At 44.0% G+C, this 16,440-nt stretch overlaps 1 protein-coding gene across 4 annotated transcripts; it reads left to right on the top strand.

Moving 5' to 3' along the window:
* Positions 1–9,122: 9,122 nt before the first annotated feature.
* On the top strand, positions 9,123–15,634 carry rgcc (regulator of cell cycle). 4 transcript variants are annotated; one of them, XM_043694455.1, is made up of 5 exons: positions 9,123–9,230; positions 11,262–11,432; positions 12,939–13,010; positions 13,761–13,823; positions 15,586–15,634. In XM_043694455.1, the coding sequence occupies exons 1-5, from the start codon at positions 9,197–9,199 to the stop codon at positions 15,591–15,593; spliced, it is 348 nt and encodes a 115-aa protein (XP_043550390.1). In that variant the 5' UTR covers positions 9,123–9,196; the 3' UTR covers positions 15,594–15,634. The 4 variants fall into 4 exon arrangements, with proteins under 4 accessions (XP_043550390.1, XP_043550388.1, XP_043550389.1 ...); XM_043694453.1 differs by having other exon boundaries at positions 13,758–13,823; XM_043694454.1 differs by having other exon boundaries at positions 12,936–13,010.
* The last annotated feature ends 806 nt before the right edge of the window (positions 15,635–16,440 follow it).

Genomic DNA, 16,440 nt, shown 5'->3' with positions numbered 1-16,440 from the left:
CCTCCCTACCTTTTATCTTAGCCTGCTTGGCACACCCTCCTCATTCCTGAAGAAGGGTTTATGCCCGAAATGTCGATTCTCCTGCTCCTTGGATGCTGCCTGTCCTGCTGCGCTTTTCCAGCAACACATTTTTTATCCCTGACAGGAATATACTTTCTCTGGATTCTTGTTATCCCATTTTCCAGCTGTCCCTTTACCTGCGAACATCTGCCTCCAATCCGCTTTCGAAAGTTCTTGCCTAATACCGTCAAAATTGGCCTTTCTCCAATTTAGAACTTCAACTTTTAGATCTGGTCTATCCTTTTCCATCACTATTTTAAAACAAATAGAATTATGGTCGCTGGCCCCAAAGTGCTCCCCCACTGACACCTCAGTCACCTGCCCTGCCTTATTTCCCAAGAGTAGGGAATTACTGAATCAGAAAATTGTCTTGTGTGCACTTAAGAAATTCCTCTCCATCTAAACCTTTAACACTATGGCAGTCCCAGTCTATGTTTGGAAAGTTAAAATTCCCTACCATAACCACCCTATTATTCTTACAGATAGCTGAGAGCTCCTTACAAGCTTGTTTCTCAATTTCCCTCTGACTATTAGGGGGTCTACAATATAATCCCAGTAAGGTGATCATCCCTTTCTTATTTCTCAGTTCCATCCAAATAACTTCCCTGGATGTATTTCCAGGAATATCCTCCCTCAGCACAGCTGTAATGCTATCCCTTATCAAAAATGCCATTCCCCCTCCTCTCTTGCCTCCCTTTCTATCCTTCCTCTAGCATTTGCATCCTGGAACATTAAGCAGCCAGTCCTGCCCAAGCCTGAGCCATGTTTCTGTAACTGCTATGATATCCCAGTACCATGTTTCTAACCATGCCCTGGGTTCATCTGCCTTCCACGTTAGGCCCCTTGCATTGAAATAAATGCAATTTAATATATTTGTCCTACCTTGTCTCAGATTGGTCTCATTCCTCACTATCTCCCTGGGTCCCACCCCCCACTTACTAGTTTAAATCTTCCCAAGCAGTTCTAGCAAATTTCCCTGCCAGTATATTAGACCCCTTCCAATTTAGGTGCAATCCATCCCTCTTGTACAGTGAGAGGAGAAAGTTTTAAAAAGGATGTGAGTGTCAACCTTTTCAAACGGAGAGGTTCATATGCGGAATGAACTGTTAGAGAAAGTGGTGGATGCAGGTACAGTTGCAACATTTGAAAGACATTTGGATAAGTATATGAAAAGACATGTTTAGAGGGATATGCGCCAAACACCAGCAGGTGGGACTAGCTTAATTTGGGAACATGGTGGGTGCGGACTGGTTGTTTTCATGCTGTATGACTCTATGATTCTATGACCTCCATTTGAACTGGGGTGATCATTTAACCAGACGTTTATTTTGATTGGTTCTGATTTGGATGTTGCTAAGCAATTTAACTGTTCCAAACCAGATGTAGGTGGACTCTCCAGGGTAGGCACTCTCCTGGATACTGACCTATGAGTTGTCTTTCTCAATTTAGCTCTAGTCTTTTGCTGTCTTGAGTCCACATACTGGCAACAACTACAATGGCTCACTGGCCTGGAACCTGAAGAAAATCTTAACTGTTTGGCTGAGGCTTGGCTTTGTTTTGGGATCTTGCTGTCGGCTGACCTAGAGTCTCTCTGTTCAGGATATGTCCTGGGGGAAGCTTTACAATTGAGTTCATTCAAGTGGAGTTCCCCAAGCTCAGTTGAATTGGCGAGGGCATCCACTTCCATCAGAATATCCTGCATATGGTCCACTTAGAACATAGAACATAGAACATTACAGCGCAGTCTCGGCCCTTCTGCCCTCGATATAGCACCGCCCTATCATACTAATCTGAAGCCTATCCCACCTACACAATTCCATGGACGTCCATATGCTTGTCCAATGACGACTTAAATGCACTTAAACTTGGCGAATCTACTACCATTGCAGGCAAAGCATTCCATACCCTTACTACTCTCTGAGTAAAGAAACTACCTCTGACATCTGTCTTACACCTATCTCCCCTCACTTTAAAGTTGTGTCCCCTCGTGTTTGCCGTCCCCATACTTGGAAAAAGGCTCTTCCTGTCCACCCTATCTAACCCTCTGATTATCTTATATGTCTCTATTAAGTCACCTCTCAACCTTCTTCTCTCTAACGAGAACAGCCTCAAGGTCCTCAGCCTTTCCTAGTAAGACCTTCCCTCCATACTAGGCAACATCCTATAAATCTCCTCTGCACCCTTTCCAAAGCTTCCACATCCTTCTTATAATGCGGTAACCAGAACTGTACACAATACTCCAAGTGTGGCCGTACCAGAGCTTTGTACAGCTGCAGCATAACCTCCTGGTTCCGGAACATTTTCACAATGATAAAGCCAGGTTTAGTGCCAGTTCGAAGTCTAGTTGTATAGTGTGATGATGCTGCTCCTTTAACAAGGTTATGTTGTCCTTAGTTTTTTTTCAGGAGGTCATAAAGAGATTGGTTCCAAAATGTCTAGATTATGTACTGGAGGAAGATTTGAAGTTTAATAAAAAAGCACTTGTACAATGAAAGGGGAGTGACCATTTCTCCCAGCTCAGCTCATCTCTGGTTTGGTTTGGGTTTTAGCAATCTAGCTATTCGGAGCAAGCAGTCAGTCAGTTTTGAGGCTGCTGGTCAAAGAGACAGCACCGTGGAAGAAGGTGTTCCATGCTAAATCTCTCTGCCATTTCTCTCTCTCTGACATCTCTCCTGTAGGACCCTGTGTTTGATTTTATTTTTTTGCTGGGGTGTTTATTGAATTGTTGCAGGAATTTGGAACAGCATCATTAAGATGGGATAATTTGTTAGTTTTCGGAGAGGTTAGGTTATTCTGTTCTCTTTTGTTTGAGTTTCATTCTGTAATCTGCAAATAAATTCTGTTTTGTTTAAAACAAAATGGTTGGGCCAGCTGCATCCCTCCTGGAATATCCAATTTACACCTGCTTAAAACAACTAGAAAAGTAAGGGTCCAGGCTACTTTTTTTTAAGATTAGATTTCCTATAGTGTGGAAACAGGCTCCTTGGCCCAACATGTCCACACTGACCCACCGAAGAGAAACCCACACCCCCCCCCATATTACCCCTGACTAATCCACCTAACACTACGGGCAATTTAGAATACCCAATTCACCTGACCTGCACATCTTTGGACTGTGGGAGGAAACCGGAGCATCCGGAGGAAACCCACGCAGACACGGGGAGAACGTGCAAACTCCACACAGTCAGTTGCCCGAGGCGGGAATTGAACCTGGGTCCCTGGCTCTGTGAGGCAGCAATGTTAGCCACTGAACCACCGTGCCACCGTTATCAAAAGTCCTGACACGGATTCCTCGGTTCTCGAACTGTCAAGTAAAATTGATAGTGTCGCAGAATTAGACGAGGCTTGGGTTCGTAATATTCCTTAACCAATTGTACCTGGAGTACCTGGAGCCTCAGGGAAAGCTAGAGCCCTAATAACTGATAAAGCTGCAGGTCCACAAGCTGTCAGGATAATTACTCATTGCTTTCTATCTGCCTCAATGTTATTTGCCTGGAAAAAATAATGCATTCTTTCCACATACTGGGCCCAGTCTTCTACAAGTGGATCAAACAAGTCAAGCCTCCCAAATACAACAAAAACAGAAATGGCTGGAAAAGCTCAGCAGGTCTGGTAGCATCTGTGGAGAGAAATCAGAGTTAACGTTTTGGGCCCAATGACCCTTCCACAGAACAAAGCTTCAAATAATGACATGATACCAGAAATGCTTACCGCAACTCAAAGATGATTGTTGCGAGTGAATTTTGTCAGGAGCATGCTTTTTGTTTGTCACCATTGAAATAACTCCACAGAGGCCAATATCCTGTCACCAAGTCACTCTTTATTTAAATGTGGAGAGTCCTTGACACTGATCCACCTCCCTCAGAGCGAACAGGATGCCTGATACTCAAAAACAAAAAGAACAAAGAAAGCCTGCGCCGATCCAGATCCTGTATCTAAACCTCTTACCTATTTTCTAAAGATCTGTATCCCTCTGCTCCCTGCCCATTCTATATCTATATCGAAACATCTTAAATGACACTATCGTGCCCGTCTCTATCACCTTCGCTGGCAACGCATTCCAGGCACCCACCACACTCTGCGTAAAGAACTTTCCACGCATATCTCCCCTAAACTTTTCCCCTCTCACCTTGAACTCATGACCCCTAGTAATTAAGCCCCCCACTCTGGGAAAAAGCTTCTTGCTATCCACCCTGTCTACACCTCTCATGATTTTGTAGACCTCAGTCAGGTCCTCCCACAACCTCTATCTTTCTAATGAAAGTATTCCTAATCTACACAACCTCTCCTCATAGCTAGCACTCTCCATACCTGGCAACATCCTAGTGAACCTCCTCTGCACCCTCTCCAAAGCATCCACGTCCTTTTAGTAATGTGGCGACCAGAACTGTACACAGTATTCCAAATGTGACCGAACCAAAGTCTTATACACCTGTAACATGAACTGCCAACTCTTGTGCTCAATACCTCATCAGATGAAGGAAAACATGCCGTATGCCTTCTTGACCACTCTATTGACCTGCGTTGCCAACTTCAGGGTACAATGTACCTGAACACCCAGATCTCTCTGTACATCAATTTTCCCCAGGACCTTTCCATTGACTGTATAAATTCCATTTCCTTTTCCATTTACTGTTGAGAATTCCTGTTCTTTTTTCTTTTTTTTTCTTTCTAGCAGTATTGCTTATTCCCCCCCCCACACACACCCATGTCGTGTGTGTGCAGGTGTGAGACATAGTGAAAGACACAAGGTGCACAAATCTTTATTCAATTTCCACCACTAGGAAAGAACTCGTTCTTTTTTTTTTCCTTCTCTTTTTTTTCTTTTTAAATTTAACCCCTACACTACCGCCTGAGTGTGGTAGTGCTTATTTTATCTCCAGTGTGTGTGTGCAGGTGTGAGACACAGTGAAAGACACAAAGTGCACGAATCTTTATTCAAATTCCACCACCAGGAAGATGGGAAAAACACCCGGATGGCCAGTGACAAACACTGCCCGGCTCCCTGATTGGACCAGATTAACAGCCCCAATCAGGGAACTCATATTCTACGAGGTCCACCTGGCTGACCTCATTACAATAACTACACATTCCTGGTAAATATAATTATTGAGCTATTGCTGCAATTATCTTCTGTTTTCTCACAGAGACAGGCAAATCCAACTGCAATTTGCATTGCTCACTTTCTGTAAAACATCCAGAGTGACTTATTTCAACTCCAGGAAACTCTTAGTAACTGAAAGAGTCATTATCACAAAAGGCAGACCCGAGTCAATTAATCCTAAACCCAACATGGAATTAGAGACTTTGATTCTGACAAGAGCCTTTATGGACCAGACCAAACCCTCTCAAAACATTCAGAAACTATTCTCGACCCTAACATTTTCTTATTTTAAAGATAAATGTAAAGTATTACAGTACAGAGGCAATTTGATTGGTCAAATTACTGGTTTAAAGTAAAACATATTTTATTCATCCACTATAGTTAAAGTGCAACAACAGAAAGACGGAATTGGAATAACTTCTATTGGAAAACTTAACAGGATAATAGATACAGTAACTATTACTAATTAACGTTCCAATACAGCAACATCCCATAAACACAGCTTTAGCAAAGGCCAATTCAGAAAACAGATTGTAACACACGCAACTTCAGTAGCAGGAAGAGAACCCCCAACTTTTGGCTATGTGTCGTCATTGTGTATAGGAATAAATCAGAAGACTAGAGGATTGCAAATGTTGTCCCCTTGTTCAAGAAGGGGAGTAGAGACAACCCTGGTAATTATAGACCGGTGAGCCTTACTTCAGTTGTGGGAAAAGTATTGGAAAGGATTGTAAGAGATAGGGTATAAGATATAATCATCTGGAAAGGAATAATTTGATTAGGGATAGTCAACACAGTTTTGTGAAGGGTAGGTCATGCCTCACAAGCCTCATTGAGTTCTTTGAGAAGGTGCCCAAACAGGAGGATGAGGGTAAAGCGGTTGATGTTACGTATATGGATTTCAGTAAATAGTTTATTAAGGTTCCCTATAGTAGGCTATCGCACAAAAAACAGAGGCATAGGATTGAGGGGGATTTAGCGGTTTGGATCAGAAATTGGCTCACTGAAAGAAGACAGAGGGTGGTGGCTGGTGGGAAATATTCATCCTGGAGTTCAGTTACTAGTGGTGTGCCACAAGGATCTGTTTTGGGGCCACAACTGTTTGTCATTTTTATAAATGACCAAAAAAGATGGGTTAGTAAATTTGTGGATGACATGAAGGTCGATGGAGTATGGAAAGTGCGGGATGATGTTGCAGGTTACAGAGGGACATAGACAAGCCGCAGAACTGGGCTGAGAGGTGGCAAATGGAGTTTAATGCAGAAAAGTGTGAGGTAGTTCACTTCGGAAGAAACAACAAGAATAAAGGGTATTGGGCTAATGATAAGATTCTTGGTATTGTGGATGAACAGAGAGATCTCGGTGTCCATGTACGTAGATCCCTTAAAGTTGTCACCCAGGTTGATAGGGTTGTTAAGAAGGCATACAGTGTGTTAGCTTTTATTAGGAGAGGATTGAACTTTGGCCGCAGATTTCAAATTAAAGGAAGGATGTGGAAAGGGTGCAGAGGAGATTTATCAGGATGTTGCCTGGTATGGAGGGAAGGTCTTGTGAGGAAAGGCTGAGAGACTTGAGGCTGTTTTCATTAGAGAGAGGAAGGTTGAGAGGTGGCTTAATAGAGAATATAAGATAATCAGAGGGTTAGATAGGGTGGACAGTGAGAGCCTTTTTTCCTCAGATGGTGGTGTTAGCTCAAGTGGACATAGCTTTAAATTGAAGGGTGATATATAGGACAGATGTCAGAGGTAGTTTTACTCAGAGAGTAGTAGGGGTGTAGAATGCCCTGCCTGCAACAGTGGTAGACTCGCCAACTTTAAGGGCATTTAAATGAGCATTGGATAAACATATGGGTGGTAATATAATGGTGTAGGTTAGATGGGCTTCAGATTGGTTTCACAGGTCGGCGCAACATTGAGGGCCAAAGGGCTTGTACTGCGCTGTAATGTATGTTCTATTTTCTGTGTTCTAAACGAGAGAGGGAAAAATAGCTTTAATTTCTTCAAGACTCCAGCAGCAATCACTGAAAGCTAAAACTTAGAAGTCCTGGTTCTGTGAACACTTGAACACACCCATTCAGTCTGCTTCTATTGTTCCAACTTTTAAAAACATCGCATGGCCTCATAAAGTATTTACTTTATTGGTTTTGCTAGACTGCTCAGCAGCTCTGCCTTAAAGTTTACCTTAAAAAAAAAGGACAATATACACCAATATACAGCATTGACACAAGTGTCACTAGGATAAAGTCCTAGAATTCCTTCTAAGGAAGCAGCTCACCATCACCTCCTCCAGGTTAATTGAAATAACTGCACAGAGGGCCGGTATCCTGTCACCAAGGTCACCCTTTATTTACACGTGCACAATATATGAACTCTGACCAGCCAGCTCAGAGCCAGTCCCTACAATGAGAAGACTTTGTAAATCTCCTGTTTATATTGATCTGCCGAGGCTCCCCGATTGGCCCAGATTAACAACCCAAATCAGGGATCTCATATTCAAGGAGATCTACCTTGCCCTTATTCCAGCCACTACATCAATAAATGCTGGGCGATGCCCACATCCCATGAACAAATCAATTAAAAACATTCATAAGGCAGTTCAAATTTATTGACTTTCATCTCCATGCCCAGTGCTACTATTGGTAGAGTATTGATCCAGATACTCTGGTACTGGATTCAAATCCTACAATAGCAGATGGTGGAATGTAGATTCAATTAAAAATTTGGAATGAAGAGTCTAATGTTGACCATGAGACCAGTGTTAATTGTTGTAAACACCGATCTCATTCGCTAATGTCCTTCAGGGAGAAAATCTGCCATCCTCACCTTGTCTGGCCTACATGTGGCTCCAGACTCACAGCAAGGTGGTTGACACTTAATTGTCGTCTGGACAATCCAGCCAGTGATGCCTGTATCCTGTGAACCAACACATAAAAAACGCTCAAAGGTTGCCTTAAATCAGGATAGAGGTTACATTCTTAACCACTCCATGGTTTTATGTGGATTTGCTAGTTAATTAAATAAAAGTTTACAGCACTGAACCAGACCATTCAGACGAATTGGCCCAAGTTTGCCTGTCTGAGTCAAAATCGTAGAATTATACAGCACGAACAGACCCATCGGTCTAACCAGTCCATGGTTACTTTTAAATGTTGTAATTTTACTTCCACTTTCTCTGGAAGTGCATTCCATACATGAATCATTCTTGTGTAAAAACATTGTCCCTCATGTCTTTTGTAAATCTTTCTAGTCTTGAAATTCTCACCCTAGGGAAAAGACACCTGCAATTCACCTTATCTATACCCCTCACGATGTTATAAACTTCTCTGAGGTCACCCCTCGACCTCCTCTGCTCCAGGGAAAAAAGTCCCAGCCTAAGGATGATCAGCCATGATCATATTGAATGGTGGTGCAGGCTCGAAGGGCAGAATGGCCTATTCCTGCACCTATTGTCTATTGCCTGGCAACATCCTGGTAAATCTCTTCTGAACCCTTTCCAGCTTAATAATATCCTTCCTATGACAGGGCGGCCAGAACTGGACGCAAGTGTCTCACCGCTCAGCGTGTCGATCTTTTCCCTTTTTGCCACTCATGTATTTTTTTTCTTATCAATGCATCGCACATGCCCGCCACCCTCTGGCTAAAAGAGGGTTCTCCTGAAATCCCCAGTGGATTTATTTCATATTTAGAGGTCCCTCCCACGTGGAAAGACATTTTCTCCATCTCTGTAATCGCAGAGAGTGGCCAGGCTTCACGTTGCTGCCGAGAGAGAAGAGCTGTCCTGTTCAGTGTGTTCCTCCCTGTGTGCAGTGTCGCTGTCCGATGTCAAACTGCAGAGAGGAAGACCCGGGAGCAGCAGCAGCAGCAGCAGGGGGGAGTCCCGCCGTTACATCACCGCTGGGGGATTCCCCCGGCTGACGTAGACAGGAGGCGGGGCCTTCTCCTATAAAAGGAGGCGGGGGGTTAGTTTTAAGAAACAAGAGATTGCAACGGGAGAGTCGACGCTGGAGTGCAGAGGGAGCTTACAACCACTGGGATGAAGTCGCATCAGGGCAGGAGGACAGTGGCATGTGAGTGAAGGCACCGAGCGCTGGAGGGATCTGTCCCTCACACTCACACACTCACTCACTCACACTCTCTCACTCACTCTCACTCTCTCACACTCTCTCACTCTCTCACTCTCTCACACTCTCACACACTCTCTCTCTCACACTCCACTCACTCACTCACTCACTCACTCACTCACTCACTCACTCACTCACTCACTCACTCACTCACTCACTCACTCACTCACTCACTCACTCACTCACTCACTCACTCACTCACTCACTCACTCACTCACTCACTCACTCACTCACTCACTCACTCACTCACTCACTCACTCACTCACTCACTCACTCACTCACTCACTCACTCACTCACTCACTCACTCACTCACTCACTCACTCACTCACTCACTCACTCACTCACTCACTCACTCACTCACTCACTCACTCACTCACTCACTCACTCACTCACTCACTCACTCACTCACTCACTCACTCACTCACTCACTCACTCACTCACTCACTCACTCACTCACTCACTCACTCACTCACACTCTCTCTCTCAGCCTGGGTCCAGCTGCTCCACATCCGCCTGGAAATAACACAGGGCTGCAATCTCACTGGGAGGGGGCAAAGATAGACCCTTGAGCATGAAGAGTAAGGAGATTCCCGTTTATACAAAAGACAAGTGGTGTGTGTGTGTGTGTGTGAGGACATTCCTGTTCACAGACAGCGGGCAGGTTAATGTGGGAAAGGAGAAGAGGGGAGATTTCTGTTTGTAGGCACAGTATGGGAGAGGGAGATGAGGTAAGGGGATTCCTGTTTATAGACATCACAGCCCAGTGTGGCAGATACGAAACAGTGCGCTGGGCAAGTTCATGTTTGCAGGATCCTGAAAGGGCAGAGAGAACAACTTCCCTTTGGGGGGGGGAGAGAGTGCGTTCGGTCCTGTTCTCAGCGAGGAGGCTGGTGCAGAGTTTGCGGCGCTGAATGAGTCCACTCGGCCCATCGCGACAGGCGGCAACATAACGCGCGGGAGAGATCCCTTGTTGAGGCAGGCTTTGCGGAACCTTATGTAACATTTTGCCTCTAACGAGAGCCCTCTGAGTTGACTATCTCAGATAATCTGCTGAGCCCATCAACTGCGATTTCGAAATGGGTGTCCAGCTTCTTGGGGAGTCTAATATTTGAACTGTTCCCCTGGATGGCGAATTCGACTTAAAACGTTTCTCCATCCCTTTCCCTAATAGGGAACTGCAGAATCTACTGTATTTGTCTTAGCTTTACAGGATTTGGCTCATACTGGGTGACGTGGGGTTGCTGTTCAAGGACTCCTGCTGTTGTCTGAATGAGCCTTTCAGTGGACATGCTCTCTTGTGGGGTGTGGTCATTGCCAGTGAGGCGTCCATTTATTACTCATCCTGAATTGTACTTGAACTGAGTGGCTTTCCAGCTATTTCTGAGTGCAGTTAAGAGGCAAGCATGCTCCTGTAGGTATGGAGTCACATGTAGGCCATGCTGGGCAAGGACAGACAAACAGACAGATAACTATAGAATAGGAGCAGGCCATTGACCCACTGAGTCCACACTGACCCTCTGAAGAGCATCCCAGACCCACCCTGAACCCTATAATCCTACATTCCTATAGGGAATCCCCACCTAACCTGCACCTCTTTGGACTGTGGGAGTATGCAGAGGAAACTTACTCAGACACCAGGAAAATGTTTAAACTCCACAGGCAGTCACCTGAGGGTAGAATTGAATCTGGGTCCCTGGTGCTGTGAGGCAGCAGTGCTAATCACTGAGCCACCATGCTGCCCACCTTATTAAAGGATGTTAGTGAACTGGATAGCTATTAACAATAGCTGACAGTAGTTACTGTGGTTGCCATCACAGACCAATTTTATACACCACACTTGCTCTTCTTTGAATTTTAAAATGCAGCTGCTGTAGTGGATTTGAATCGGTGTTGCCACAGTTAGTCTAGACTCTCGAGTATTAACTAGTGTCAATTTCCACAATCTTGTAACTTGGCAAGTCTTGTTTCTGTTGCAGCACGGATGGAGGATGAAGATCTGAGTGCTGTCCTCTGTGAGTTTAATGCAGTCATCGAGGATTTTGCCTCCCCCATAGACAAGAGACATTTCCGATATGACGAACATTTAAGATGCATGAAGAGGCGGAACAGCACGAGCACAAGTGATGGTGGCATGAGTGACTCAGATAGTGAGTATTCAATACCAAGGAAGGTGTGGGTAAGAGTCCTTGATCGTTGTAGCAAAGCCAGAATGGAAATTCCCCACCTCTCCATTGCATTGTGTATAGTTAAATAATCTATTATCCAGAAGCTTGAAATATCCTATCTGACTCATTCCCCTTCCATGATGCCACTTTTCAGACTAATGGTATTCAGAGTCCGAGGTTTACAGCATGGAAACAGGCCTTTTGGCCCAACTTTCCCATGCCATCCAGTTTTCACAATTAATCTAGTCCCATATGCCTAAATTTGGTGGTATCCTTCCATACCTTCCTATCCATTACTCGCCTCCACAGCTACCTCTGGTAGCCCATTCCAGACACTTTCCACCCTCTGTGGGGGAAAAAAATTGCTCCTTCCAGTATCTCTCCCCTCTCTCCTATGCCCTCTAGTATTAGTCCCCCCCTCACTATGGGGAATATGTCACTATCTACTTTCTCTATGCCTCGAAGCCTATAAAATCACCCATCAGTCTCTTACACTCCAGGGAAAGAAGTCCAGTCTCTCCTTCTAACTCAAACCTTCCAGTCCAGGTAGCATCCTAGTCAATCCTTTCTGCACTTTTTCTAGTTTAATAATAGATTTTCTATAGTCAAGTGACCAGAACTGTGTGGAGCACTCCAAATGAGGTCTTAAGTGTCTTGTGTAGCTGCAGCAAGATGTCCCTGCTCCATCCTAGTCTTCTGGATGAAATAAAAATTGAAGTGTTGAAGAGGACTTAATGGGTCTGGTAGCATCTCTACAGACCAAAATGAAATTGACATTTTGACTTCATTATGGCTCTTCCTTAAACTGGTGCTCCTCATCCTGCTGGGTGATGGTGATGGTGATGATCACATCTGTTTGTTTGAATGCCTCCACTCACAGATCCAAAAGTCCAATGTGGACTTGATTGGTTGAATAGCCTGCTTCTTCACTGAAGAGATTTGAAAAATTTCCTAAATATTAATCCTAAATTTGGTTTGACCAGTTTAATACCCTCAATATCCAATTAATGTACTGGATATATTTTCCCCCACTGCTTTGACTTGCATACCTGCTGTAAGATCTTTCTCTGACCTGCTTTTCAGAGCTGAAAGGTTCTTTCAAAATCAAACTGAACACCAGGCATAATCCCTGTGATTTTACCCTGTGTTAAACTTCCTGCTCCTAAGTATCCCTGATTATTGCATCTCTAACTTGTACACTTTAATTTAATGTGATTTCTGTGTAGTATTGAATCAGGTTGTTCTGCATTGCCCCCTCTCCTACTCACTTTTTTCACTTGATTTGTGATTCTATCCTACGTGCTGTGAAATTATTCTATGCAGTGTACAAAGTGCAGGACCTTTTCTACCTCGGTGGGCAAGGTTGTGGCTTTTTGAACTTCTGAGGCAAATGAACCAGCCTCTGCTTTTTCATGTTTACATACTTTGTGTATGTTCCAGCAGAGTGGTTTTAATGTTCGTTCCTGTTCTTGTTTTTTAAAACGGCAGGTACAGACTCACTTCAGAGAGACAGCTTCAGCAACAAGAAGCTTAACAGTTGCACACTTTCATCTCCTAAAGGTATTATTGCTTTCTGTCATATTTAGCTGATCGGCCTTACTGTTCAAGCATTGATTTCTGTAGTTTGTGCTGAGCCGTGTAAACCAGTAACTTTTGTTGGAAAAGCACAACGTAAACTTGGCGAGGGGTTATTTAATGGAATTTGAGTGCCCAGTTAATGTTTGCTGTGCCAAGTTAACTGTGCATGGATTTGGCTTTGGTGACTGGGATGTGGGCATCACTGGCAAGACTGGTGTTGATTACCCATGCCTATTTGAACTGAGTATCTTGCTCAGGCCACTTCAGAGGGCAGTTTAAAAGTTAGCTATATCTGGTGTGGAGTTGTGTATAGGCCAGACCAGATGAGGATGGCAGATTTTCTTCTCTAAAGGACATGAGTGAGTTGGGTGGGTTTTTACTACAATGTTTCATGGTCACCATACCAAGACTAGCTTTTAGTTTGAACCTTATTTGCTGCCTTTTGTGGGGTTTGAACCTACACCCCCAGAACACTAGCCCAGGCCTCCAAGTTGCTAGTGTTATTACAAATGCAGCACCATCTTCCCCCTGCAGTATGTGCAAACCAATCCAGTTCTTTACAATAAACTGCTGGCTATAATGGTCATGTTTTTGAAAAGTTGTCAGTCCACCACCACTATAGTCTGATTTTTTTAAAGCAAGTTATATAATCAGCAGCTCTCCTTGCCAACAGGAAAAACAAATATTGTCAATTCCAATTTAACAAGCTTCAATCGATTCTGTTCTTAGCAGCAAAGCTGGGAGACACTAAGGAACTGGAAGACTTTATTGCTGATTTGGACAGAACTTTAAAAAGTGAGTATTTTTGTTTTATTTGCTGTACTCATTTGCATTGAGTGCTCGCAGTGTACTGATGAAGAGAGACCTTGATTGTGCAAAACATTTTCCCAGTTTCCAAATTGTGATAGCACCATAGGAATGGGAGGATGCCATTCAGCCCATTAGCATGCCCTGCATTCAATACTGTTATGGCTGATCAAACCATCCAACTTTCCCATCCCCCACAGTTGTGTCCATCTTGAGTAAAAATGCTTCACATTTCAGACCCAAAGATATATACTCTGCACAAATCTCACCAGGTTAATGTGGTGCAAATTTTAAAATTAACTTCAGCAAAGTTCTTCCCATCCAATATCTACTAGAACCTGTACAATATATTTGTGAAATGGAAGAGCATTCTGCTGTAGGTGGAGATTAGAACATAGAACATAGAACAATACAGCACAGAACAGGCCCTTCGGCCCACGATGTTGTGCCGAACTTCTAACCTAGATTAAGTACCCATCCATGTACCTATCCAAATGCCGCTTAAAGGTCGCCAATGATTCCGACTCTACCACTCCCACGGGCAGCGCATTCCATGCCCCCACCACTCTCTGGGTAAAGAACCCACCCCTGACATCTCCCCTATACCTTCCACCCTTCACCTTAAATTTATAACATCCTTGTAAATCTTCTCTGCACCCTCTCCAAAGCTTCCACATCTTTCCTAAAGTGAGGCGACCAGAACTGCACACAGTACTCCAACTGTGGCCTAACCAAAGTCCTGTACAGCTGCAACATCACTTCACGACTCTTGAATTCAATCCCTCTGCTAATGAACGATAATATTCCATAGGCCTTCTTACAAACTCTATCCACCTGATTGGCAACCTTCAAAGATCTATGTACATAGACCCCAAGATCCCTCTGTTCCTCCACCTGACTTAGAACCCTACCATTAACCCTGTATTCCACATTCTTATTTGTTCTTCCAAAATGGACAACCTCACACTTGGCAGGGTTGAACTCCATCTGCCACTCCTCAGCCCAGCTCTGCATCATATCTAAGTCCCTCTGCAGCCGACAACAGCCCTCCTCACTGTCCACAACTCCACCTATCTTCGTATCATCTGCAAATTTACTGACCCACCCTTCGACCCCAATAGAGATTGTTACAGTATTGTGCTCAGATTATCCATTCATAGAATCCCTAGATGTGGAAGCAGGCCATTTGGCCCATCAAGTCCACATCAACCATCTGAGCAGGTTGGCCCTTACCGCATCCCTGTAGACTTGCATTTCCCATGGCTAATCCACCTAGCCTGCACACCCCTGGACACAATGGACAATTTAAGCATGGCCAGTCAACTAACCTGTGCATCTTTGCACTGTGGGAGGAAACTGGAATAACCAGTGGAAACCCATGCAAACCCTGGGAGAATATGCAAACTCCAAACAGTTGCCTGGCATTGGAATTGAACCTTGGTCCATGGTATTGAGGCAGCCATGTTAACCTGATCTATTCTGCTGCTCCTACTGATGGGGGTGGGGAGTGGGTGCTGAATTGCACATGTTTGAGGTATTTCCCAGTGGAAAGCACATCTGTTTGGGTAATAAGACCAGTTTGCTAGGCTATAGAGATTTAAGCTGGAAATGTGTTGCTGGAAAAGCGCAGCAGGTCAGGCAGCATCCAGGGAACAGGAGAATCGATGTTTCGGGCATAAGCCCTTCTTCAGGAATGAGATTTAACACTGCACTGAAACTGAACTTTTTCCTGCATCACATTAATTTACAGGTATGTAAGAAGAGCAACAAAGCCTACACCTTGGTCCTGGAAAACCACAGAAAATACTCCATCAAGAATATGTCACCTTTACTAATGGCTGTATTTTTAAGTTGGTAAAAACAATGACTGCAGATGCTAGAAACCAGATTCTGGAATAGTGGTGCTAGAAGAGCACAGCAGTTCAGGCAGCATCTGAGGTGCAGTAAAATCGACGTTTCAGGCAAAAGCCCTTCATCAGGAATACAGGATGAAGGGCTTTTGCCCGAAATATCGATTTTGCTGCTCCTCGGATGCTGCCTGAACTGCTGTGCTCTTCCAGTGCCACTAATCCAGAATGTATTTTTAAGTTGTCTTGGGACAGATCACTCAATCAGTAAATACATTTCAGAACAACTTCTGTTTCAATATTTTTAATATTTGCATGCTATACATTTTACTGAAAGAGTTTAGAATCCATTTTTCTAGGACAGAAGTACTATGATGGGTGTTCCCATGGTGGTTGGCAGAGGAAGGCCATAGGTTTGAGAGCAGTGGCGAGCAGAGATTTAGCCATGGTTTGGGAGACAAGGCTGTGGCACATGAGGGAGAGAGGTTCTGGTTTTGGGCATTGCTGCAGTTGTACAGGACAGTTTATCTAGGTATTGGAAGGAGCAGGACTGCTTTCATTATTAAATTAGTCAGCATCAGGTTTGTCCTTGGTCTATGTGAGCACATGTCCTGTCCACCATATTAAATGAACTGGTTTCTAGGCTGGTGTTCCAGCAGCATATTAAGTAAATTTTGAAAACGTGCCTTTTTTAAAAAAGTCATAAATGACAAATGTTGTGGCCAGTGATTGTTTCACATTGAAATATATGAACTTGT

This window comes from Chiloscyllium plagiosum, chromosome 7 (genome assembly GCF_004010195.1).
Source record: "Chiloscyllium plagiosum isolate BGI_BamShark_2017 chromosome 7, ASM401019v2, whole genome shotgun sequence".
In the NCBI taxonomy this organism is placed as follows: Eukaryota; Metazoa; Chordata; class Chondrichthyes; order Orectolobiformes; family Hemiscylliidae; genus Chiloscyllium; species Chiloscyllium plagiosum.
Note: the sequence above shows the minus strand (reverse complement) of the source record. Positions and strands in the feature narration are given on the sequence as shown.